This window comes from Juglans regia, chromosome 11, assembly GCF_001411555.2.
Source record: "Juglans regia cultivar Chandler chromosome 11, Walnut 2.0, whole genome shotgun sequence".
Lineage (NCBI taxonomy): Eukaryota > Viridiplantae > Streptophyta > Magnoliopsida > Fagales > Juglandaceae > Juglans > Juglans regia.
Genome location: NC_049911.1, coordinates 6,200,813 through 6,227,866, shown reverse-complemented (window position 1 = coordinate 6,227,866; position 27,054 = coordinate 6,200,813). Strand labels below are relative to the sequence as shown.

Genomic DNA, 27,054 nt, shown 5'->3' with positions numbered 1-27,054 from the left:
GGCTATGCCTATTTTTTAATAAAGCTCTTACAGATTAAAAAAAAATGGTTCAACCCTAATTATTGTACTACAAGTCTATTGGCACGAGATCATGAGATCAAAACCACTCCATTACTCCCAACTTCCATGTTTGTTTTTAGTTTTTATGTTTCTTTGAACTTTCAACGCTTGGTTCTAGAAGTTCTTTGGCAATATAATGATCTGAGTCCGCTTTTTTTGGACCTTAAATATCTATATAATAAAAATACTAATTGCCTAAAAAAAGGTGTAGACAATGCATGTTCATTATGGAGAGAGCAGTTGCAAATACAAAGATAATGTCGGCCAGGCAGAGCATGCCATGAATTACATAATAACAAACTGTTTCAACAAACCCCCCAAAATTATATAAACACAGAGCTCGCATAAGTGGAATCTAACACAACTTCACAACACAATCTTGCACTCAAGACCTCACATCTTTCAGTACTCCCCCCTTTTCAAGCTCGCCAACTAGATCCCTCAATGAGGGAACTTTCATGGCCAAAGTTCTGTAAAGTCTAGAATAACGAGCTCGAGTACCATCGGCAGTCCTTGCTAGGGAAAGCAGGCTCAGAGCCTCGGGGAGTTGAGAGAACACTTGTTTAATCTCTTCCAAGGTCATATTTTCCAAAACCGATGGTCTCGGAACGACCCTCACTATCTCGTCACCTTTAGGTTCCTGAACCCGGGCATCTGCTTTAATAACAAGTTCTGAATTTGAGTTTGCCCCACACTTAATTATAAATGGGGTGGTTGAGCCAGTGTTAAACTGCAAGACGTTCCACTGAGCCACATCAATTTCAGTACCAGAAGCCAAATCGGCAGATGCTTTACGAGCGTCTGATAACTCTGGAATGTTGTCATCTTCTTCAGGAATTGACTGCAGCAGTGTAGGGAAAATTGAATTTATCGACCAGCAACAGAGAGAAAAATCTATCAAGTACATTCTTGGACAAAAGTCCAAAGCAATGGGCGTAGAAAGGGTATACAAGGGTTCCACACATCCACATCCTCTTATTATCATGTAGTATTTGACCAAAAAAGAAAAAAATATGTCAAGAGCATCACTGTTCCAGATGCATTTATGACATGTCCATTTTCTCTCTTCCACCAATTGAATTTATGTTTCGGACCTATACAACTCAGATCATTGCAAATGTAACTATATGAGCTCATTCTTCCATTTTATCTTCTCGGAGATGCATGAAAGGGAAAAAGATATGAACATTGAGTATTGGAAATATGCCTGGTTTCTCAATCACGACAACCCTGATATATTTTTCATACTTTCTCTGTAAACTTGTTATACCCTATTGTAGCCAAGGCTGCCCCGCCAGTAAAGCATACACTAATAGAAAAATATAAACAATCAAGCTATATTCTCTTCCAACAAACTGGAAACAAGAATTGAATACAAATTTTCTCTTGAAAATGTAGAAGTTTTACATACCTCAACCACACGACGAGCATCAGCAATTTGCCTCTGAGCAAATGGATGATCAATATCAAGAAGGGAAGGCATCCGTTCCATAAGTTCATCTAAAGATGCAAGCAATACTTTCTTCTTACTTTTGCTGAGGGTGCTTACAGAGGATTGCCTCAATATATCCTGGTCAGTATACATTTACGAACTTGATTATTTCCATACCACATAACCAATCATCAATAAAGTAACAAACTAGTTTCAAGAAAGGTAAAAAACCTTGATTTGCTTCACTATGCCATCAAGGGAAATAAGAGATGCTAATCGTGCATCTTCAGCTGCAGTAGAAGGATTTTGAATAGGCGAACCACCATCTTCCAATGTCAGTAAGGCTACATCACCTCTCATTTGTTGCAAAAGCTGATTATAAACCCCGCAAAATGGCATCAGAATATACCCATTCAAACTTACACTCGGAACAAAATATAGTAGACGTAGTAATAGTAGAGGTAGTATTTTTTGCTTCCGTGTATAGTTCAGATATTAATTTAGCAAAAAAAAAGTATAGTTGATATTAACATATTTTCCATGGCAGGAAATGCATATAGGCTAAGGTAAAACTGTATTCAGTAACAACGATCAACAGAGAGGGATAGACACATTAAAATAGAATCCGTAGACATGTCCAATATCAGGCTTACTAACCCTTGTGCCAAACATACCACAAGCAACCTCTTTAGAGCACTGGCATCAGTTTGGCTATCCCGTTAGACAAAACTTGCCTATAATCACACTTTTTGCATTTTGCCTATCTCATTCAAAAAAATATTTCCACATTGGATTATTCATCTAAACTCTATTTAATAATAAAATATTTATTTATTTTTTACTTTATTATTATTTTTATCTAATTTCTTTTTGTCATATTTTGCATATCTACTAGTATTTTTGTCATAATTTGCGGGAAGGCATCTTTTGTAGAATCAGTTTGGCTAGGGTGATGCCTTTGAGAGTGATTGATCTTATTGCGTGTTGCACCGGGCTTCATGGTTGTGCTAAAGTGGATGAGGCTTGGAAGATGGTTCCCTTTGTCTTATGTGGTGCATTTCGATGGAAAGGAATGAGCAGTGTTTTAACGACAAGGAGCATACTTTGGAGCAAATCCAGAACTTTTTTGTGCACTCTTTATTGCTTAGGTTTTCCGCTATAGTGATTAACGGAGCTTCTGTTCACGATTTTCTGTTGTTGCTTTCTGTTTCTTACAATGTATCTAGGTGTTTTCTTTTGTATACATGGGCTTTGCCTATACATTCATTTCTAATAAAATTACTTCTTACTAATAAAAAAAAAAAGTTACTGTGCACAGACAAATTTGCTGAAGTACTGTAGCTCATAACCAAAGTTAAATTACTATACCTAATCCAATGCCAGAGGTTTTTATGTCTGATTAGCTAAATTTTACCTAATATTGGAATATGGCTAAGCCAATGCCAGTGCTCTTAGACTAGATAAAAAGTCAAGCATAGTCAACTTGCTCAGGCCTACATGGAGAAAAATAAAGATATAGTATAGCAACATTTGCAAATGAGATCAGAAATCTCTTGATTTAACAGGCACAATGACCGGGGATAAGAAGTCATCAGAAATCCATTGAAGAACTAAAAGAAAATGCACTAGAATATGTGAAATGAATATATGATCAAAACCATCGATCTGAATTCCAATTTTCCTGTGGCATATAAAAAATTACCCTGTAAGAACTCAGTAACCTTGGTTGACTCTACTCCAAATTGTCAATGGACAGCTTTCTGTCCATTAATCATTCTTCTTTCCTTCTATTCTTGTTTCCTTAATTTACTTAGGCTTGTACAGTTAGCATATTGACAGAATATAGTTTCCATATAGGGCTAGAATTACTCGGCAATTAGTTTCTTTCCATGTATAGCTATCTTGTAAAGTTCATATATAATATAGAGATCACTCATTCGGCCATTGATTCGGCCAGACACAATATTTTGACTTATCTTGACATGGTATCAAGAGCAATCTCCTAGTTTTCTTGCCTTCTTCAATTTTTTTGAGACTTTCGGCAATCCCGTTTTGGGTCTGTGGTGCTTTCAGCAATTTCTGTAATTGGGTGGCTGTCGGCGCAGACTTCTCTAGGTCTTTCGGAAATTTCTGTGGTTGGGTGACTGTCGGAGCAGCCCTCTGGTGGTGTTTTCGGCGTCTCTGTGTGTTCGTAGTTGTCGTCGTAGCCCTCTGGTGACTTTCGGCACGTCTGGTTTTCTCAAGTTTTTTTTCTGTTGTCGCAGCAGCTTCTCGTGGGTTTCTCGACTTGGTCTGGGTGCTCTGTTGTCGCAGCAACCCTCACGTGGGATTTTCGGCTTGGTCAGTGTATTGTATGGTTCTTGGTTTCTCTGTTGAACTGTGGTTCGTGACTTCCGAAACTTTCATTTTAATTTTTGGTCTCTATTGATTTCCATTGCTTTTTCTTTTTTGCTTTGTCTTGAGATTCATTTATTTGTGATGGACTCTACATCTGTGTGTGTCAAGTTTACGAGCACAAATTACTCTACTTGGGCATTTCAGCTTGAACTTTTCCTCAAGGGATAATATCGTTGGAGTCATATTGATGGCACGGATGTCGCACAAACATCCAATACTGAAAAATCCAAAGATTTCGGGGCTTCTCCTTCATGGGTTGCACTTGATGCTCAGATCATGTCTTGGCTTCTTGGTTCGGTGGAGCCACATATTGTCACCAACTTGCGGGCTCATCGCTTCGCTCAATCCATGTGGAATTACTTGAAGAAGGTTTATCATCAAGATAATTATGCTCATCGCTTTCAGTTAGAACATGCGATTGACATGTTTCAACATGGTGGTCTTTTCATCCAAGACTACTACTCGGCATTTCTAACTCTTTGGCATGAATATACTGATTTGGTTACCGCAGATGTTCCTGTTGCCGCTCTTTTGACTATTCAAAATCTTCACGAGACTAGCCGGCGTGATCAGTTTCTTATGAAACTACGACCGGAATATGAATATGTTCGCTCCTCTCTATTGAACAGATCTCTTGTTCCCTCTCTTGATATTTGTTTTGGTGAGTTACTTCGCAAAAAACGACGTCTTAGCACTCAAGCTATTCTGGAACAATCTCATGGTAGTTCAGGCACGGAAATTGTGGCTTATGCTACCCAAGGACGAGGACCACCTATGAATTCTAAAAACTTGCAGTGTTTCTACTGTAAGGAATATGGGCATATTATTGCCAATTGTCCTAAGAAATACTGTTCTTATTGCAAGAAGAAGGATCACATTATCAAATAATGTCGTATACGTAGGCCCAAGCATTTCAGACTTCTGATATTGCCCCTCCAACAGCGACTTTTGTAGCACATGGCTCTTCTTCAGGTGCTTCCTCTGTTCCTGTACCTCCTGCAGCGAATTAATGTACACCAGAAATGGTGCAACAGATGCTAATTTTGGCATTATCAGCAATGAGGTTCCAAGGTAACAATTCTACTAAACTATGATACGTGGACTCGGGGGCCTCTAATCACATGACAAATACTCCCACTGCTCTGTGTCATGTTCGGCCCTACGCTGGTCAATCTGCTATTCAGACTGCCAATGAAAATTCTTTGCCAATAGCTGCTGTCGGAGATGCCTCTTCTAAGTTCATTGATGTGTTTCTTGCTCATTAGCTTTCCACGAATCTTATTTCTGTTAGTCAATTAATTGATAACAATTGTGATGTTAATTTTTTTGGCGATGGTTGTGTTGTGCAAGACCAGGTAACGAGGGAGCCGATCACGAAGGGACCTAAAGTGGGGTGCTTGTTTCCACTACTTTTGCCTATTCCAGCACTTTCTCTAGTTTCTTCTATTAAGTTTTTTGCTTGTAATAATGTTCCAAATCTTAGTATGGTGTGCCATCGTCATTTAGGTCATCTTAATACTCAGATCTTATCTCCTGTATTGCACTCTAGTTTTCTTGGTAATAAAAAATGTTCTTCTTTATCTCGAGTGTGATTCTTGCAAACTTGGTAAAAGCAAAACTCTTCCATTTCTTTTGCATGCTAGTAGAGTTTCTCATTGCCTTTATCTTATCCATAGTGATGTTTGGGGACCTTGAAAAATTTAAATATTATGTGACTTTCATTGATGATCATAGCAGATTTACTTGGGTCTATTTTCTTCGCTCTAAATCTGAGGTTTTTCGAACTTTCACTGAGTTTTTAACGTATGTTGACAATCAATTTTCTGCTTCTATTAAGACATTACGCACAAATTCTGGTGGTGAATATTTGTCTACTGAGTTTCAGGCATTCTTAGCTTCTAAAGGTATTATTCATCAACGTTCATGCCCAGCTACTCCACAACAGAATGGAGAAGCCGAATGCAAAAATCATCATCTCCTAGATGTGGTATCTACTCTCTTGTTAAAATCCTCTATTCCATCCATGTTCTGGGTTGAGGCTCTGAAAACTTGCTACTCACTTGGTTAATCGTTTACCTTCCCAAGTCTTACACATTGAGTCTCCCTATTTCCGCTTGTTTGCTAAGCAACCTAGTTACGATAATCTTCGTATCTTTGATTGTGTATGTTTTGTTCATTTACCTCTCATGAGCGACATAAATTATCTGCTCAATCTGTTAGATGTGCATTCTTGGGATATAAGTGTCAAAAGGGATTTGTTAACTATGATCCTACATTACATCATACACGCATTTCTAGGAATGTTATTTTCTTCAAAAATCAACATTTCTTTTATGTGTCTTATGTGCCCTCCTCTTCTATTGTGGTCCTCCCCTCCTTTAAGCAACAATCCTCAAATTTTCATCAAGTCAGCTCTCGCTTTAAACCAGGTATTGTGTATACTAGACGCTCCCGCCCACCGTCTCTTCCGGTAGATCACCCGATATCTGATCCTACCACGCTCCAGAATCAGTCAGTTGCAACACCTCCAAAGTCATCGATATGTTGCTCTCATCGAGTGTTTGTACCTCAGGATAGGTATGGGTTTCCTTCTTCCAGTTATGGCTATTCTATTCAACTCTTACTGCTGCATTGTCCAATTTTGATATTCCTACATACTACTCACACGCTGTCAAGCATGACTGTTGGCGACAAGCTATGCAGGAAGAAATTGCCGCTCTAGAGGCCAATCACACCTAGGACATTGATTCTTGTCCTCCCACCATTGTTCCTCTAGGTTGCAAATGGGTTTACTTAGTCAAAGTTCAATCTTATGGAAGTTTGGATCATTACAAAACTCGGCTTGTTGCACTTGGTAATAATTAGGAATATGGTATCAATAATGAAGAAACATTTGCTCATATGGCTAAGATGACTACTGTTCGTACAATTCTAGCTCTTGTTGCTTCTAATGATTGGCCACTACATCAGATGGATGTCAAGAATGTTTTTCTTCACGGGGATCTTAAAGAGTGCATTTATAGGAAACCACCCTCAGGATTGTTTCCCTCTCTGACTTCACATGTGTAAACTCCGTCGCTTTCTTTATGATCTCAAACAAGCTCCAAGAGCCTGGTTTGAAAATTTTTGAACCACTTTATTACAATTTTCATTCAAGCAAAGCAAGTATGACACTTCCTTGTTTTTTCGGAAATCAAACCTGGGTATTGTTGTTCTTTTGGTTTATGTTGATATTGTGATCATTGATTTTGATTCTGCTTTACTTGGCCAACTTAAGACTCATCTCTCCGAGTCATTTCATATGAAAGATCTTGGGTCTCTCACATATTTTCTTGGTCTTGAGGTGCATTGTAGTCCATCTGATATTTCTCTCAACCAACAGAAGTATGCTAGTCACCTGGTAGCTACAGCCGGACTGCAGGAGGCCACCTCTGTTGATACTCCCATGGAATTGAATGTCAAGCTTCGCAAAGAAGAGGGTGACTTACTTGCTTATCTCAATTTATACCAGAAGTTGGTGAGTAGTCTTGTCTATCTCACCATTACTAGACCGGACATTTCCTTTGCAGTACAGCAAGTCTGTCAGTTTCTTCAGACTCCTCGTCATCTTCATTTGGTTGATGTCCGTAGGATCATACGCTATGTTCAGGGCACTTCTACCCGTGGTTTATTCTTTCCTTCAGGCACTTCTCCTCGTCTTACTACTTATAGCGACGCTGATTGGGCTAGTTGTGCGGATACACGTCGTTCCATCATTGGTTGGTGTGTGTTCTTAGGTGATGCATTGATCTCCTGGAAGAGTAAGAAGCAAGACAGAGTCTCTAAGTCATCTACAGAATCTGAGTACCAGGCGATGTCTCTTGCTTGTTCCAAAATTATTTGGCTTCAAGGTTTGCTTGTTGAGCTAGATTTTTCTGAGACTGATCCTACACCTCTACATGCTGATAATACGAGTGTTATTCAAATCATGGCCAATCTTGTCTATCATGAGCGCACGAAGCATATTGAAGTCGACTGTCACTCTATCCGTGAAGCATTTGAAGCTCATGTTATCACTCTTTCACATGTTTCCACTGAATTACAAATTGCTGATATCTTCACCAAAGCTCTCACTCGCCATCGACATTGCTTCTTAAGTAGAAAATTGATGCTTATTGATCAACCCGCATCAATTTGAGGGGGGCTGTCAGTAGACAGCAAAGCTGTCCATAATCATTCTTCTTTCCTTCTATTATTCTTTCCGTATATTTTTCTTTCCTTAATTTACTTAGGCTTGTACAGTTAGCATTTTGACAGAATATAGTTTCCATATAGGGCTAGAATCACTCGGCAATTAGTTTCTTTCCATGTATAGCTATCTTGTAAAGTTCATATATAATATACAGATCACTCATCTGCCATTGATTCGACCAGACACAATATTTTGACTTATCTTGACACAAATAAATATACATATGCATTAAAAAACACAAATCTGAAAAGTAGAGACTAGGAAGCACCAAACGTGCTAAGAACTTAATCACTACATAAAAAAGGCACTTTGTATAATTCAAGTACTCTAGTAAAATTTAATCCATACTTTCTGTATGGTATTTCTCTTTCCTTTTCGATGTACAAAATTTTGGATAAATAAGATAGGTTTATTAATTAACAAAAATGGCACCATTAAATTATACAAAGCATATACAATAGTTTCACCTAGTTAGAAAGAGAATAAGACTAATAAGTTCTTCAAAGCTATAGCTGAAGGAAAACGTGTATGCTGACATCCAATGTATAGTGTTCAAGGAAAAGTTTTAGTTTCTCCCAATCCTCAAAGCTTCAATCATTATCCTCCCTCCACATGCACCGCATTAGACAAATCAAGGTCATTTTTCCACAAGCCTTCACTTCTGTTGACTGTCAAGCCAAACATTCCAGCAACAGAAAAGGTCCATCATCCATTCTGACATTTACCAAGTTCAAGTTAAAGACCTTAAAGACAGGTTGCCATAAAGCACCAACAACATTACAATGGACAAATAAATGACCTACGGTTTCCCTAATCCTTCTACACATACAGAACTGGTTTATCACTATAACCCACCACCTCCTTGGATTATCCAATGTCAGGATTTCCCCTAATGCTGCTAGCCCACTTCCCAAACAAAGAATGTCACTCTCAAGGGAACTTTACTCCAACCATTCTTCCATTGGAAATGAGAACTTCCATGGGAGAACACTCGGTAAAGTGATTACACTTCAAAGGCCCCTTTCTTGGAAGGCATTCCTCAGCGTCTTCTCTTTCTGGCTTAACCTAACTTAGTACAACCGAGCATTGATGAAACAAGCAAATCCATTTCCCAATACTCCCTATGTTCGATCAATGAAATTTCTTACTTCAAAAAAATAAATAAAATTTCTTGATTACCTATCAAAAAAAAAATCCCAATCCTAGGCTACAATATTAAATTCACTTCTCATTGACTGGAGCCTTCCAAAATCTGTGAATTATCTGCCACCAAATAATCCTTAACCAATACAATAGTGAAGAGGACCGCACCACACATCATACCAAAAATTTATTTTTGAGCCATTTCCAACCTCGTATCTTATGAATCTAGAGAACTGCCGCCAACCCCTTCAGATGTTCTTCCTTAATCCTACCCATAAAATCCCATTAACCTTGTTAGGCCACAAATGCACCCCCATGAACTATCATATTTTATCTCTATCACCTTCCTTCAAAGGCTTTGTCTCTCACTGGCATGGTGCCATGACTACTCTCAGCAAAAGCCCTCTTAAAAGGGATCGTTCTCTGCATATCTCTCGCAGCTCAGGTGGACAGTGAATAAACAACTATCTGTAAAGGTGGTGGCTCCAAGGTGGCACAAAAAATGACGATGAGATCAACTGAAGGTTCTGAGCATCAGGCTGTGGTCCCTAGGCACAAGCAATGGCCTCTTCGGCCTCCCCACATTTTTTTATAAGTAAATGAACATCAACATGTAAAGGTTTAAACCTCCCCACATTTTGTATTGACTTTACAGGAACTCTGGAGCTTGGCACTTGGCCTTGAGTCCAAGACCTTACTACAGAATCACAGATGGTAATGGGGTTTGGGAGGTTGAGGTACCTCTTGACGTGGGAGAATACTCAGGAAATTGGTTCTCGGCATTAAAGGTGGGTGAATTTTGTTGGGTTCTGAGACTATGAGGTGGTTTGTACTGATTAAAGAACTATATCTGGTGATAGGGCCGGCTCAATAAGTTCCGGGGCCTAAGGCTAAAATTCTGAGTGAGGCCTTTTTTTTTTTCTTAAAGTAAAATTAAATAAATTTATTTTTTATTTTTATATTATATTTTTATTTAAAAATAATTCCTATCATTTTGTAAAGTAAAATTATTTATTAAGATTATATACCACATTTTTAATTAATAACTGACTTTAATCTTTATTCGGAAATTTGTGATTTATAGAGAATTTTATCAAATCTAGTTTTACAAGTACTTTAGACTCTTAGACACAATTATAATCATTATTGTCAATAAAATTCTATAAGCAACTTACACATTTGAAAAAAAAAGGGGCCCTTGCATCTTCAAAGGATTATACAAAAACCTTTTATGAACATGGAAAATTAAATTTTGCTATTTATAATTTTCACATTAATTATATATTACACTAATAATGACAAAAGAGAAATGTATTCTTAGAAGGAGAATAGGTAAAATAATTATTATATGTGATACTTTTAAAAACTAATAATGATATAATATTTATTTGATCTTATTTAAATTCTCATTCTCATTCTCATTGAGTTAATTAAAGTTTTTTATTGGGTATATATTTTTTTTTTTAAATTCTACTTTATATATATATTTTTTTTTTGGGGGGGGGCTTAGGCAATTGCCTAACTTGCCTAATGGAAGAGCCGGCCCTGTCTGGTGTCGGGGGCCGATTTATGTATTAGATCAAAATAATATTAGTTCACAAAAACTTAATAAAAGCAGTGCTAACCTGGAAATTTTATATACACACACACACATGCGTGTGTGCATGTAATTTGAGGGCATGCTCTAAATTTCAGAAAAAAAATGTCAATTATAACATATTTATCGAGGCATGCAACACAATGATGGTTTAACAAATATGACTACCTTTCTTCTTTTGTGATCAACAGATTCCAGAGCTGAACGCAGCTTAGCGACTTGTGCTGCATCTTCTGCCTCTTCTGTTGCCAAGGTACCAGAAATATCCTGATACAAGAATGAAATAATAGGCATGAGTCCAATGAGATCTAGTCAAAACATCTTCTAGAGTGCAGAAATAGGACACCATCATAAACAAAGAACAGGAAGAATAAACAAGTATATGCCATTTGTACTTGGCCTCGCCTATTTTAATAAAATTCTTATTTACTGATTAAAAAAAAGAATATGCCATTTCGAGTACATTATGAAAATGTTGAAAGACAAATTAAATTTTTATCGGTAAACAAAATTTGAGTGATCATAATAATAGACGAGCTCAAGTATATAGGACATATACAAGAGCAACACCTATGCGTGCTAGTTTAGTGATACAAGAAAGTCATGAAAGTTCATGCTACTAAAATCAATTATAACCAACCAACGAAGTTAGAACATCTTCCATATTGTTGCAATTTGAGACTTTCCCTAAAGGCCTCTCCAAGAAGTTAGAACATCGATCATCCTTCTCGGCATCACCCAAGCTAATCTCACCCAAGCAAAAAATTCATTCCACAAGGTAATGGCAATCTCACAATGAAGTAGTAAATGATCAATGGACTCCCCCACTCTTTTTGCACATACAACACCAATCCATGACAATAACTCGGCGTTTCCTGAAGTTGTCTAGTGTGAGAATCTTCCCCAAGGAAACTGTCCATTCAATGAAAATTTTCTTTAGGGGTGCCTTTGCCTTCCATATTTACTCTTCCATGAGAATGTATTTGCATTATGCATATTCATGACTTGGTAGAAAGAGCGGACGGTGAACTTCCCTTTCTTCGAAAATAATTCTTATCTTCAACTCCTCCCCTCATACAAGTAGAGTACGCTTGAAAGACAATTTAAAATTGAGATGTGGTAATATAAAGAACCAAGCACCTACGCAAGGATCCTCACTGCAGCAGCAGAGGTTGTGCCGCATAAAGCTACACTAAGACGTGGTGGCAAACACCTAGCGGTCGATCCCTCTTTCACCAGGGAAAGTGGGAAGGGAATGAAGGGTTGAGGAAAAAGATGTAAGCAAGTGATGATGCAGAATAGATGCCTAAAAGATTTTATCAAGCCCATGTGCACATTTGCAAATTTGCAGGTGCTATTTTAAAATAGCTCCCACCTAGGACATACCCTCAAGTGCTGCAATTGAGAAGTGTAGACCCGCTTTGCATACTCAAATAAAAGTTGCCCTAGAGCGTCTGTACTAGGGGGCAGCGCAGCACCAAGTCCAGCCATCCAACCATCCATAATTGCTGTTGAAAGAAGCTCCAACTGACCAGTTGTCCCCCCTAATGCATCGTCTCCAGTAACAGACAGAAACTCAAAGTTCTCTGCCAGCCAGGATCTAATTTGGCGTTGCAGCTCGCCTGCTGGAGTATGGACAAAAAGAGCAGCAAGTGCTTTGTTTCCAATTGCAAAACTTTTGGCATCATCTTGTATTTCCCTAAGCTTTCCACCAGTTACCTGCTGCCTCCAACTATCCTGTACAGTGGACCATTTGCAACATGCAGAAGTATCTTAGTATGAAAGCTTTTAGTAAATAATTAGAACAAGTACGTGCATGCATATGTGTATGAGTTGAGAGGGGAGAGGGCAAGATTGGCTTCAAAGTCGGTAAATAAACACGTGAATAAAAAGGTACAAGACTTGAATAGGAGCAACCTGATCAATTCCTCGCATTTTTAAAACAACTGATGAGAACTTGGATTTCTTTTCTGGTTTTAGATTAACTTTAAAGCCTTGGATATGCTCATCAACATAGCGCACAGGAGATCTCCCTGGACTGTTACCCCGGCTGGAGCTCCTACTGCGTCCGCTATTACCCTTTTCTAGAAAGCACTCAACAGGAGAAACCTGCAAACCAAAATAATGGTACACACTGCATTCAATGAAAGCCAAAAAAGTATTGCAAGAACATACTTCAAATGAGAGGTAAAAACTGAAATTTAATTACCTTGATGGACTGGAGTTCTGGCGATCTAGCAAGCAGAGATCTAATATACAAAATTCTAACTCGGGAAACAAGCATGGTATCCATTACCCTCTTTGGTTCCATTTTACGTATAAAAGAGAACACCGAATCTCTAATTTCAGCAAGTATTTCATGCTCTCTAGAGGCACCTGCCTTAATTACTGCGGCCAAAACCTGCAAAGCGGAAACTGGACAGTTAGGGGATGATTGGGGAATAAGATGAGATGAGAATTTTGTGAATAGTAATGAAATGATTTGAGTTAAGATGTTTTATTGAGTTTTGAGAATTGAGAGAGAAAAAGTTGAATAAAAAATATTATAAAGTTAAAATATTGTTAAAATATTATTTTTTAATATTATTTTTGTTTGAAATTTGAAAATTTTGTATTATTTTTGTGTTTTGTTTGGAAGTTTGGAAAAGTTGTAATGATTAGATAAAAAAGTTAAAGATTTTAAATTAAAAAGTGTTTGTGTTAAAGTGATGTTTGGGAAGAAAATTATGAGAAATTTTGAGATGAGATGAGATTAGTTTCCGAAACATGCCCTAATTCATTTCATTATTTTCTCTGGGTGTAAGGACTCACTGACAGAACATAATAAAAAAAAGGATATTCACAACAGAAATACATCACGACCAAAGAGAGATATTATTGTTGATGGTGTGCATATTTGATAACCAGAAAGAATGATGATGTGTTGCCAAATTACAATAAGCAGATCGCCGATGTCACAACCTATTAGAGCTTTTCTTTCAAACCAGAGTCGACGCAACCCAATGTCTGGGAACCAAATTCCGACTAATCTCAAGGGTGCACAAGCTCTCAGCAAAGAGTTTCCCGCAAGCGTACCTTATGTAGTTCAAGGGGAAACTCCCCCAGTCCAAGGAAAATTATTTGTACAGTCCTAGAGTGTGCAAGCTCCATGCAGCCCCTTTGAAAAAAAGCTGGCCACACATTGGACCCGCATGAAAAAACAACTTTTTCACGGTGGGCCTCACTTTTTTTCAAATGAATTGTGCAAGTCTTGCACACCCTAGGACTGTATCTAGCATTACTCCCAATCCAATGGCTCCAAGAAATTGTTTGCACCCAAAGGTTTCTACCCTTAGACCTAGAAGGAGCAAACTACTAAGACCAAGGCTCTTACCACTAGAGCCAAACCCTAAGGGTTCAAAATAGAGGATTGACAAATTATATGTGCAAGGCTTGTCATGACAGACAATTGTCAACTTTCCCTTCAAAGACAGATACAAAAGGTAAAATGATGGAAACCTTCTCATCCATTTTTAGATCTAATCATAAGGTAACAGTAAACTCCAGATTGTATGGCGTAAGAATTACAAAGCATACCAGCATCAAAAGTTTGTTTGCTCCATCCGAAATGGCAGCAAGGCTGTCATGTTGCTCAGGATCAAAGTCATTCAAGGCAGCAGTAAGATACTCTCCTGCTGGCGTTGTTTTCACTTTCTCAAAGCCAGATTTCACTAAAGCAAGAGTGCCATCTGTCTTATCCGCTACCAATGGCAAAGGAACAGCATCCATAGAGCGGCCTTTATTATAGTTATTATTATCAATCCTGCTTTTAAAAAATGACAGAAATTCCATAAGCAGATATTATGGTAAAAAGTAAAATTCACAAAGCAATCCCAATGAAGAATTGAAAGTATACCTCCCTTGGTCCCGAGGCTGAACGTTCACCGATCCTCTGGGTAATGGACTTGATGCCTAAAAGAAAATCAAAGAAATAAAAAGGCAGAGGCACCATTTAGATGGACTCATGTGGCATAACCACCAAAATAAATCCATACTCACTTTAATGCATGCAAACCTTCAAAACAGAGAAATATAGTTACGAAAAGTCCCATAGCTAAAAAAATTTGGCAAAGCATCAGATACATATATATTTATGATCATATACAATAATCAACAGTTTTTCAAGGTACAAAAATTGTTCTTTCCTACATAAAGATATCTCAAGAGTAGCAAACAAGGAACAGAATGTTGTTAATTTGGAAATATATAGATGCAAGGTGTGGGTCAGTTGTCCCATTTGTGGTAACCACGTCATTGAGAAGGCATCATCCTATTCTTATCTTACATGTCTAAAGACCTTGAAATATAGGAATGAGCTCTATTACTTGAAAAAAAAAAAATCTATTAACTCGCCAGCTTAACCCAAGTTTCAATTGGATCACTCAAGCTTCATTGAAGAATCAATCACCAATGAGTTTAAAAATATTTGGAGGTGGCACAGTGGTTAATTTATATTGGCTGAAATGAAGAGAGTTTCTACTAATAACTACCACTTGACCATTCTATGCCTACTTTCAATAGGTCTGCCTCATGTTTTACATCAAATGTGCACTGTATGTCACCATTAAAGTTGTCTGGATCAAATTCCAATGGAAAGTATGCAGCATATACACAACTTTAAATGTTAAGATTGGATACTGTCGAAATATGCATACGGGAATGTTAAAAATGATAATTTTGCAATATAGATATTCACACCATTAGAAGAAAGGATTATTCCAATCTTAGATGACAGAAAATCTACCTGGGCCGAACCGAGTGAAGCTGCTTTCTCTGTTAATCTATCAAACAATTTCTCATTTTCTTCATGCAACCTCTGCAACAACAGCATACAAATCATTCTAATACAACATACTACTTAAGGGTGCACAATGGCTCAAGTTTTTCATTTTCAGGGACTTAAAAAGTGGATCTAAACATACGTCCTCCCACAAATACAAAAGAAAAGAGACAAATATTGAGAGCATATTTCAATACTGGCTCTGGCTAAAGACAGACTCCCATCCTACCTGATCCTAGAAACACATGAATGGCATCCAATATTATTCACAAAAAAATTTTAGAGCAAGCGATGGGCAGCCGTGGGTTTACCATTTGGCTATGATAAGTATCCCAAGTATTGAATCAAAAGTCAACACATGGAAACAAGCTTTTCCACAATCTTGAGAATTATATGTATATATAGATGCGTATTTCCATCAGTGGGATGGGCAGAGAGGTGGGAGCGGGCAATTTTGTTGTCATGATTATGGTGGGAGAGTTGGAAGAGTAAAGGGACAACTCATCAATGAAATTTTGAGACCCCTCACAATTATGACTCAGACCCACAAAGATAAGAAGCTAGCTAGTTAGCCGTCATTAGAAAGATTGCACTCGTCAGATTGTTGAGTATAACAGACCTCGATCAGTGCATCACGTTTTTTGAGTTCCTCTTCAAGCTTCTTGGTCACAGTCACTGCTGAAGAATCTATGCCATCCACAGTTGCATTGGAAGATAACACTCCAGGCCCTTCTGAGCCAGATTTTGATCTGGCTTCAGTAGGATGAAGAGCTTCATTGAGTTGTGATTCAATGCTTCTAATTTTGGCCTACATCAGAAAGGTGATAACAAGAAAATACTGTAGCAACATGTCAAGAAGAAATTTCTTGATTAGAAAAGTGTACCTTTCTATAGTAAGTGAAATTTGAGTCAAAATAGCATACAGCCAAGTTCCTTCACACGGAACCTGCTAATTGATCATACATTGATAACTCGGGTCCTTAATCCAACTTCCTTCACAAGGAAGATATTGCAGTCTTGACAGATAATTTATTACATGTTTTCCATTTTTCTTACAGTTGCATATGTCACCCAGATTCCAGCAGAGAAAGGCAAAAATACAAATAAATAGATATATGAAAAAATCTGTGTTGTAAATAACTACTATTGAGTAATTACTACAACTGTAATTTACATGTTCCCAAGTTATCCAATCTAATTGATAGAATGATTTTCAGCACTCTTGATAAAGAACAAACAGTTGAGCATTTATCAATATAACAATAACATTTTGAAAAGATATTCCAATGCAGTGCATGGAAACTTGCAATAGAAACTTTTGTTATATAAATACATAAATCTTCATTTAGAAGCACAAAAGTGCAGCCCAAGTACTCATGATGTCAAAAGAGACATCTATCAAGAAGGAGAAACTATTATGTCTACCATACATGAGAGGAACCAAAATATCGATATGCAATTATCAACATAACATTGACAATTTCCCAATGGCCCTCGGACCAATTGGCATCTCCTACACACATAAATAAGGGATTGAGGGTGAAGTCACGGACTAAATCCCGTGCATGTACGTGAGTTGTGTATTTACATTTTTTGACAAAAAAAAAAAAAAAAAAGATAAAGGACCAACCTGCAAAGTCTGAATTGTCGACTCTTGTTGTTGTATCTGCATTTTTTTATCTTGCTCCAACTGTAATAGCTGAGCAACTTGATTTCTAAGCTGAGCATTTTGCTCCTTCTCAATCTTATGCTTATCCAACAGCATAATATTTTCCAACTGCATCGAGATAATAAAATATGCTCACCTAAAACAGGCAAAATGATCTAACTTGATAGTAAACTACCAATTCAAAACACAAAATATGTTGCTTAGCTAACCAAATCTATCGCTTATGTAACCTTCAATGAAAAAGCATGATAAACAAGTAAATAAATTAAATATTTGCCAAATAATGTGAAACCGTGGAGAAATAAAACTGAACTGCAAACTATGAGGCAAATACATAGCATAGAAACTTCACTTAAGAGCTACTTAAAGCTGTAAGTCACCAAAAATTCAAATACCGTGTAAGTACAACTCAAGCAAAAAAAAACAAAATCACTCGTATTTACAAGACACGCATTAAAATATAAAATCAAGAGTATATAGTATCTTAACCACCTTCTATTTCCATAAAGATTGATATATATATATATGTGTGTGTGTGTATTTCCTAGCAAGAGTCTTGATGCTGATTGGTGAATGGGTGTCTATAGGTTTTTGTGATACACTGCTTCTGGAGGGGAATAGCAACAGGGTTCATTTCTAACATGTTAGTGTCAGAATTTTTCACTTCAGTGCCCCAAGACAGGCAAAATGTTAATATTACAAGATTTGGTGACCTCATGGTTCTACCAACGTGGCTTTGTTTGTTTCTCCAGCAGCTCTCCAGACAATCCTGATGAAGATAATTTGATTAAATGAGCACAATTTGGGATTGATTGATGCATGTGCAGAAGGAATGAGTATGTAGATCATCCCTTGCAGCATTGTCTTGGGTCTTCAGAGCTGCTGACAGTTAGCATGCAAAGTTTGCAGAAAGAAGGTCATCCTGAAAAGGGTTTTACGTGGAGTACTGGGCTGGAACAAAATAATCAAAGCTTCTGAGAGTAGAGCAGGGCCAACACATCCTATCAAGTCATCTTTCTAGTGTTAGTGCTTTCCAGTTTAGGTGTTTGTATGCTCCCCCCATATACATAAGTTGCATTAGCTTTAGTCTTTTACATATCTGTATACCTGCTTTAAAATAATGTATTTGTGTAACTAAACGGAACACTATCTACTTTGGATCTATTTAAGCAAATATACAACTCAAATGAAAATAGAGCATTCCCACTTCTTATTGCTCGACATACCATCAATTCCCAAAAAAACTGAACCAATTAGCACACAGGCCTTCCACCCAAATAACTATCACTTTCATCGAAATAGAATGAGAGGGAAGATATGATAAAGCTAATATCTACAAGATACAATAAGTAAACATGGGTGAAAAATGTCAAAAACCCATACAAACAAATAAATCGTTATAGAATTTAAGAACTATGGCAAACCCATGGAAGTTACAAAACCTTTAAATCCGACTGCAGTGTAAAAGAAACTTTCCACGCCTTCTGAACTTCATTGAAGAGCAGGACAGACTGATCATTTGCATCTTTTAGAGCTTGTTTTAGTCCCAAAACCTCTTGTTCCAAATCTTGGATCTCCTTTTCCTTTTCATACAACTCTTTACGGGCATCATTTGCCTACAATAACCATCACAAACTATTTCAGAGAATAAAATGTGTCACAATCATGGTTTTCTCTATTGGAATTTTTGGTCTAACTCCCTCTGTGTTGTGTCCAAATCAAGATTCACTACCTGTACTTTTTTCAAGAAATAACCCCTGTGCCAAGGTTAATTGCCAATCAGGTCCCTCCATTACAAATTCCATCCACCCTAATTAATGACAAATACATGGTAGTCTTACTAACTACCACACAAAAACTCAACTCTTTTAAAAAATATCATTGATATAAAAATATAAAACATACAATTTTTTTTACATTAAAAAATAACTTTAGAATATAGATTACAAAAAACAAGGAGGGCGCAGGGGCAAACTACTAGATGGTGGGGCAGCCAAGATCTCAGCGCCACAAGAGTCCAATAGCCTCCCTTTCCCACGCCCTTCCTTTGTTTAAATCTGTTTTTAAAATTATTATCTTCTTGTAAGAATTATATTCTTTACTTTTTTTTAAATTCATTTTTTTAAGAATTGAATTTTCTACGTGGCAATTAAATGGAATAGTTAATGGGCAGATCTAATTAATGATAAAAAAGGAATTTTGGGTTTTCATAGTGGTGCTTACATGAATTCTACTTAGACGGTATTTGCCCAAGTACAGTGTGCCAAAATACAGGACTATGTTTTGTCAAGTCAGCAACATTATTTTGGGGAGAAAAAAAAATCTCATATCAGCTGCTGCCTTAAACTGAAGCAGAGCTTCCTTTTCAACATGATCTTTACCTAAATCTTTTGATGGCACCTTTTTTTCTCTTAGATATAGAGTTCTGTATCCCAAAAAATTAATTTTTTGGACTCCCAGCATGTTTATTTGGACCTCCCTTACAACTGTAAATGAGAAGCTTCTCCATTCTTTTTCCAATTTTTTTTTCTCTATGGGATATTTTTCTCTAAGGAATAAAGTCCTTGCAGCTCAGCAGAACTCTTAACATATTGGAGTTATGCCACCCCAACTGTCCACACACCAGTTGTTATCACCAAAAGGCAGATTATATTCATTAATCAGAAGTACTGCGATAAAGTTGCTCCATACGGGGCACAAAGTTGTCAAGAGCAAACTATAAGCTTGTCACGAAAGGAACTTACAACATCTCTCCATTTTTTTATTGTATCTCGATTTCCAAGGCTTAGCACAGCATTTCGGGCTCTGGCAGAGAAATTCAGAGATGATAATGTCTCAGACAAATTCTTTACATTGGGACACAGGTTAACAATCATCAAAGTTTTTGAACTCCCACCTACAGAAAGAATAATATTATAAGAAGCAACAAGAGATGCTTTACCAACTAATTATCATTTATAGAAAGAAATTAAAAGCATTGAATTATGCACAACAAAAAGGAATAAATATAATTATATGTGCCAATGAAATTCTTTCCGTACACCTAGCTTTAGCAAGATTCAATCATGCTAATAAAAAGGAATGGAAAATATATGCTTTTTAATAAGTAATGGAACATTTTATTAATATGAGCAGCATTAAAGAGGAACGTGAACTTTAAGTCAAAACTGTAGTTAAAAGTTACTTTCAAGATAACTACAAGCCTTGTTTTTAATACTCAAACAAAGAGGACAGACCAAAGATTTTATATAGCCACAGGGGTTACAGAAGCAGAAAATTAGCTTGGAGCAGAACTCACATAAATATCCAAATCAAAAATAGGCCATAGATCATTTTAAAATCAAACTGGCAACAATGGCAACTAGGCATTCCTTTAAAACATCTATGATCAGATGATAAATTTACTAGTTTACTAAGCAAACAGGTATAAAGCACCGCAAGCAGGCCCAGTAAAAATTACCATTGCTATCATTACCCACAAGATTCACTTGTGTTACTCTTACAACTCTATTATCATAATAAACACCACCATAACTTCGCATACAAGATGGGGAACTGAATACCTAGTGAATCTCCAAGTATTTGTGTTAGTGTTGAATTTTCATAAGGAACAACATCCTTCTTTGAGGTCAAAGATGACAAAACATCCCCCAACCTGCATATGCAACAGAAAACACAGTAAGAAGAGAATGACCACAGCAAATAATGACAATCCTGCATGCCAAGATTATGGCTGCTACAACTTATACAAAAGAATTGAACCGACACCTAGAACAATTGATGATCATTAGATGAACATGGTATGTTGGTTAACCACCCAAGTATATACCACATGGGACTACCAATCGTTGTGCTTGGGATAGGAAAAATTGTGACCAAAACCAATGGGAAGTGCAATTGCCGGTAGTCCAATGGAAAGACATTCGTGTTATGCCAATAAGCAAGCAGCCAGTCCAAGTTCAAAGATTGCTACATTGTAAAAAATGAGATTCGTTGCATACGCTGAAAGTGATTTCATAACATGTAGCAGGTCCGTCACATGCTCCCCACTGTCTTCTTCACCAATTGAACCTTCACTTCCAGCCAAATCTACAAGAGATAGCTTGCTGCACGAGTTCTCCCCAGTAATCAAATTGGTATAATATATATGTACTGTGATGATCCTGAGGCAAGAAATAAACACGGATGAGTAAGAGGAGAATTATGCGGTGCTATAGACATGCCCAATTGACACACATCTAAAAACACGAATAACTGGAACCTTGGGCTATATCATATTTCTCCCTGTAGGCAATTGACAAGTTATGTCATTACCTAAAGCAAACATCTAGTTGAACTTCTAAGGAAGTACAAATGCAGATTAAATTCTTTTTAAACTGAAAGATGAAAATATCTCCTCTCTCAAGAACAGGACCAATGTTAAACCAGTGGGCTACCTCCTACAACTTCAATCCTCACCTTTGCATTACCCAACCAACAAGAAAAAAAGGATCTACCATCTGACAATTATATAAACATCAATAGTGTATACAATCATTCTGATTTGACGGCTCTCTCCATTTCACTCTAATCAAATAATGAAAACAACTCGCATATTTAAAACACTTACGTACTTTCTTCTTTTTCTTCTTTTGATATTAAAAAAATGCAAAGTGCAACTCTACAACATAAAGACTTTCAAGAATCATGTCCTAAGTTTTGGGCTTCACCTATACATTCATTTCTAATAAAGTTTCTTCTTATAAAAAAAGAATCGTGTCCTAAGCATTTAATGAGATAGTAAAGAGTAGGTTGTGAATTTTCTTTAAATTGATTTGGCAAAGATGCAAAAGGCTTCTAGAGTTTCCTAGACAATAGGAATTCATTGCAATCGAGGGCACACCCTACAGGAGAGGCAGTTCAGGAATGACAACAATAACTCTGAACTAACTGGATAAGCATCTCACTTGAAAACTTGATACTCTTACAACAGAGATGTGACAGGATTCCACTTTGAAGGACAGATGGCTTATAATGTTAGCCAAAATTATGTTAGCTCAAAGCATAACCGCAATTTAATAAGAAACCATTACATAATTTAAAAGAGTTGCATCAAGAACAATTTTTTTTTTTTATAAGTGAGTTGCAACAAGAACAAATTAAACTAAAGTTGTGCTTTCTCAGCGCACAGAGATAAGATCATACAGGTGAGAAACATTGAACTTTGACATGTCATCTCCCCGGCTCTGAAAAGCAGCCTTCAAGATTCTAGAGAATTCCAATGGGTTATCAACTCTTTCCCGTACGAGTTCTATAGAAGATTCTGGTGGTCCCATTAGAACCTTTTGTAAACTGCCCCCTGGTTTCGAAAGCAAATCTCGAGCCTAAAAGAGCATGGAATGGATCTAGATTAGAACATGGATGAAGCTATGTTAAAACTGTCATCTTACAAAGTTTTTCTGGCAAATAAGAGATGAATGTAAAGAACCTGTTCATTGTAGAGCTCAAAAACTGTGACAGAGAATTTGAATTGAGATGTGGAAGTTGAATCTGAGTTGGCTAGATCAAACAACTCCTCAAAACAGCGGGCATATAAACCACGATCATGACTAGATCCTTCCTAAAAAAATGCAAAAACATATCAGAGATCCAGTTCATTTCGTATAAGAATATCTCCATATCAATTTTAAAGGGAAGGAAGGGGGAAGAGGAAGAGAGCAAAGAATCAACTACAAAAGGAGAGGATTCAAGGTCAAATGGAAAAGTACTGATCAATTATACTTTTCATAATTAACACCTTAACTAAATCCTGACTAGTTGGAGTAAGCTACATGGACCATTTTTCTAAAAGTCAAATCTAGGCCTATACTCCAAAAGGACGAGCCAAGATTACAATTAGAGCTTGAAATTATCATGAAGGGCAAGAACTTCTCCCGCTCAACAACATGGGATCACATTCACCACCTTCCTATGCTCAATCAAATCCGAAGTATTACACTTTTGTTCCACTTGGTCTTGTCTAGGGCCATGTCCCCATTAACCTCCACCCAATTAACCCCTTATATTGGACCAAGAAATATCAACACGAAGACCCAAAAAACCGCACCTTAGAAGTGTCAACACACAACGGAAAATGTGGGATCACACAAACAAGTACATATATTTTTTTTATAAGTACAAACAAGTACATTTATAAGTATTAGGTAGATAGAGAAAGAGAGAGAGAGAGAGAGAGAGAGCAACCATTGTGTGTGTTTTTCCAGAGTGGGTTTGTCCATAAGCAAAGATAGAAACATTATATCCATCCAAAGCTGACTGCACCAGTGGCTGAACATCCCTGAACAGTTCAGCTGGACAAAAAATATCAAAGACACTAATCAACATAGGCAAACACAACCATAGTATGAATAATTATATAATAACTCCACACAATAAAACCAGGCTGTGATGATTGAGACAGAAAATTAGAGAATGAATGCTATGATCACCTTGTCCAACATGGGGTCCATAAACTCTGTCAAATTCAAAGTCTTTCTTGGGAATTAAATTGGTATCATCACCAGTATTAATACGGATAGTGCACTCATCAGGAAATTCAACAACAGAGGGTCCTTCATCTTCAAATAATGGTCTTGTACGACAAAATACCTTTATATTTCCTGGAAAAATCATTTCAAGTTTTAAATTAAAAGGACAATGAAAAAACCTTTTGACATATGTGCATGCATGCACGTGAGTGTGTCAGTGTGTGGGTGTGAATCTATGTGTTGGGATGGGAGCAGGGGGAGAGAGACTTTCAAAATGGAAACTCACAGAAGAGTACCTTTGGCTGTCAACAAGTCATTAAACAACCTTCTCTTCTCACTGATCAAAGGGGAAATTCTGGCCTCAGTTTCAAGAGCAACTTGATCTGACATTTATACCATTAAAAAAGTCAACACTGAAAACCTTGCGACGCACAAGATTGCGTGAGACATCAAAACTTCACATGCTTCACATACAACCAAATGGCAGAATATAAACCCATACCTAGTTTACGGGTTTTCTCAGCAAGAACACCTAAATAACGTGTAACTCGATCTAGTTTTGCATTAGAGTATTCCTGCAGCTCATTTGCTTCTTGCCTCAACTCCAAGTAATCTTCTCTTGCAAGCTGCCCAAAATATGGGATACCTTGTCAACAAAAATATCTAACACTATCACATGCTCCACATACACACCTGCTAAATTACAGTGTGAAAACCACCACCTAAACTCAATAATTGGCAGCTGGAGCAATGTCATGATTTCAAATTCTAGAAGAGATCTAGCGACGTTGATTGCCTTGACAAAAAATGAAGAGAAACCTGATAAATTTCCTGTTACTTTTAGATTTATAAGCTCTTAACTTCTCTAGCCACTAACCCAGATTGTTGAAAGAAGCTCGAATGGTAAAGCAGAGTTCATGCACCTCTTATCTGTATGTGTCATCATTTAAAATTACTAATGCCATCATTTTGTTGTGACCCTACATATAAATCCATGAGAAAAGGCTATTCTTCCAACCAATTTTTGTTTTCATAAAACCAGGCTTGTTGCCTAAATTGTGATTAACCCGTAGAAAGGAAGTGCATTGACACGCAAATCTCCAAGCAAATTAAGCCCACCAATGTAACAAAAACCCCGATAGTATTTAACCTTACCAGTAGTATATACGAAACAATAAATCTTTTTTATGAATTTTTTTTAACTATGTAATAGAGTTACATTTTTAAGGCCTGGACTCCACGACTCATTGTCCCAACTAACAATATGTGAACTTCCAGCATAAATTAAGATTCACCAGTCCACTACACTGTTTCAAATCCCAACACTGCAACCCAATTACAGACGCGTTATTTACGGAACACCCCCACACTCCTTCATACGAAAAGAGAACTAGATTTCAGCTTGCCTGTAATGGCAGTAGAGACAAACGTTGCCGAATACGCGAACCTAAAAACCCCATTAAAGCAGTGACTTACCACTAATTTAGAACCAAAATTCAAACAGTGAAATTTCAACAAATAAATAAATAAAAAGGAAAAGGGAAAAAATAGCTACAAAATAAAGTAGAAGGTAGATAGATGCTAACCTGAACTTTGTCCTTCAAGCGCTGGACCTTGGAGGCGAGCGAGGGCTTGGGAAAATCCGAATGGGGCAAGACCGATGAAGTGGAGATGGAGTACCTCCGGACCAGTGGTGCCGCGAGCCTGTTGTGGTCGTCGTGCTCGAACGGCGACGTAGGGGTCGTCTTCCTCGGCTCGAAGCCGCTCACCTCCCAGTTCCACCGGTTCCTCTGCTCCCCCATTTGAGACCCTCTCTCTCTCTCTCTCTCTCTCTCTCTCAATCCCAGAGGCAGAGCCAGCTTTTCATCACTGGTTGTAAATTTGTAAAGTGTTTTTAGCTTTTATTTTTTGTTGTTTTAATTTATATTTATATAAATTAAATTAAATGGAGGGAGGGGGAAGGGGTGGCCTTCGGTTTTTGGGGAATCGGAGGATTGGGTAATACGGCATCGTTTCATAAGAATGAACACTCTTCTGCCTTTAGGGACACATGTATTCTTGCGCTTCGTATTCGTTCACGTCTCGCTCTCAGTATTTGTCGGTATTTGTCCATGTCGTTTAGATAAGGGTTAGCACGTGACCGCGCTCGTGATATTTGAGCCTCCAACGTGTACTGTCCCGATAGGCTGGCTATTCTCCAAATCTGTACCGGGGAATGCTTTTTGAGTTTTTTTTAATTATTGGCAAATATTTCATTAATTTAAAAGAGATAAATATAAAAGAAGGTGTAGAAAGTTCCAATAAAAATCTTATTACAATAAATACAGTGCATAATAATAAAAATGGACTATGATATAAATAATATGGTTCGAGCCCGTATTCCTCGGCAAAGCCAAAAAAAAAGTGTTATAACAACAATTTCTAGATGCAATTTCACTAAGATCTCGTTTGTATTCGTAACTCGTCTCAATTCATCTCAATTCATCATTATAATTTTCTTAAATTTCTACACATAATATAATAAACAAAATAACTTTTTCAAATTTCAAAACAACTTTTCTAAATTTTCATACAAAATATAATAAATAATTTAACTTTTATTCTACGATTCACAAACCATCTCAACCCATCTATGAATCCAAATCACTGCTAAGAAATTGTTGAGTTGCATAAGAAAGTCCTATATAATCATTACAGTTTAATTTCTCAAACTCTCATACAAAATATAATAAATAATTCAATGTTTTTAAATTTTAAAATAAAAATTATATTATAATAATATTTTATTCAATTTTTAATAAATATATCATATCATTTCAGCTGAACTGCATAATCAAACGAGACTTTAGAGAATGTTTGGCAAATATGAGAATTATTCAAACTTCTCATAATTTTATTTTTAAATATCACTCAAATTATAAAATATTTTTAAATTTTAGATTTTTAATATTTTTATTTAATCGTTACCTAATTATTACTCAAACACAAATATCAATACGATTTCTATAAATTTTAAAATAAAACTCAAAAATAATATAATTTTTATAAACTTCAAAATAAAAATTATATTCAAAAATTATATTCAAATAATTTTTTAATTTTATCGATTTATTTTTACAAAACTTCAATATAATACTTATTTTAAAAAATATTTTTATTTAATTTTTTATCAATTATTTTCCAAAACATAATACAGTATC

General features: G+C 36.8%; 1 protein-coding gene across 1 annotated transcript; it reads right to left on the bottom strand.

The window, feature by feature from the left end:
- Positions 1-251: 251 nt before the first annotated feature.
- On the bottom strand, positions 252-25,656 carry LOC108980319 (kinesin-like protein KIN-14B). Its single transcript, XM_018951184.1, has 23 exons — positions 25,441-25,656; positions 24,357-24,480; positions 24,151-24,237; positions 23,816-23,986; positions 23,571-23,677; positions 22,816-22,947; positions 22,533-22,711; positions 21,350-21,511; positions 20,912-21,003; positions 20,093-20,244; positions 18,791-18,964; positions 17,310-17,456; positions 16,299-16,487; positions 15,644-15,715; positions 14,756-14,811; positions 14,437-14,662; positions 13,070-13,261; positions 12,778-12,969; positions 12,247-12,597; positions 11,029-11,127; positions 1,724-1,864; positions 1,472-1,630; positions 252-901 (listed from the first exon to the last, which is right to left on the bottom strand). Exons 1-23 carry the CDS (start codon positions 25,654-25,656, stop codon positions 446-448), a joined length of 3,876 nt encoding a protein of 1,291 aa, XP_018806729.1. The 3' UTR covers positions 252-445.
- Positions 25,657-27,054: the final 1,398 nt, after the last annotated feature.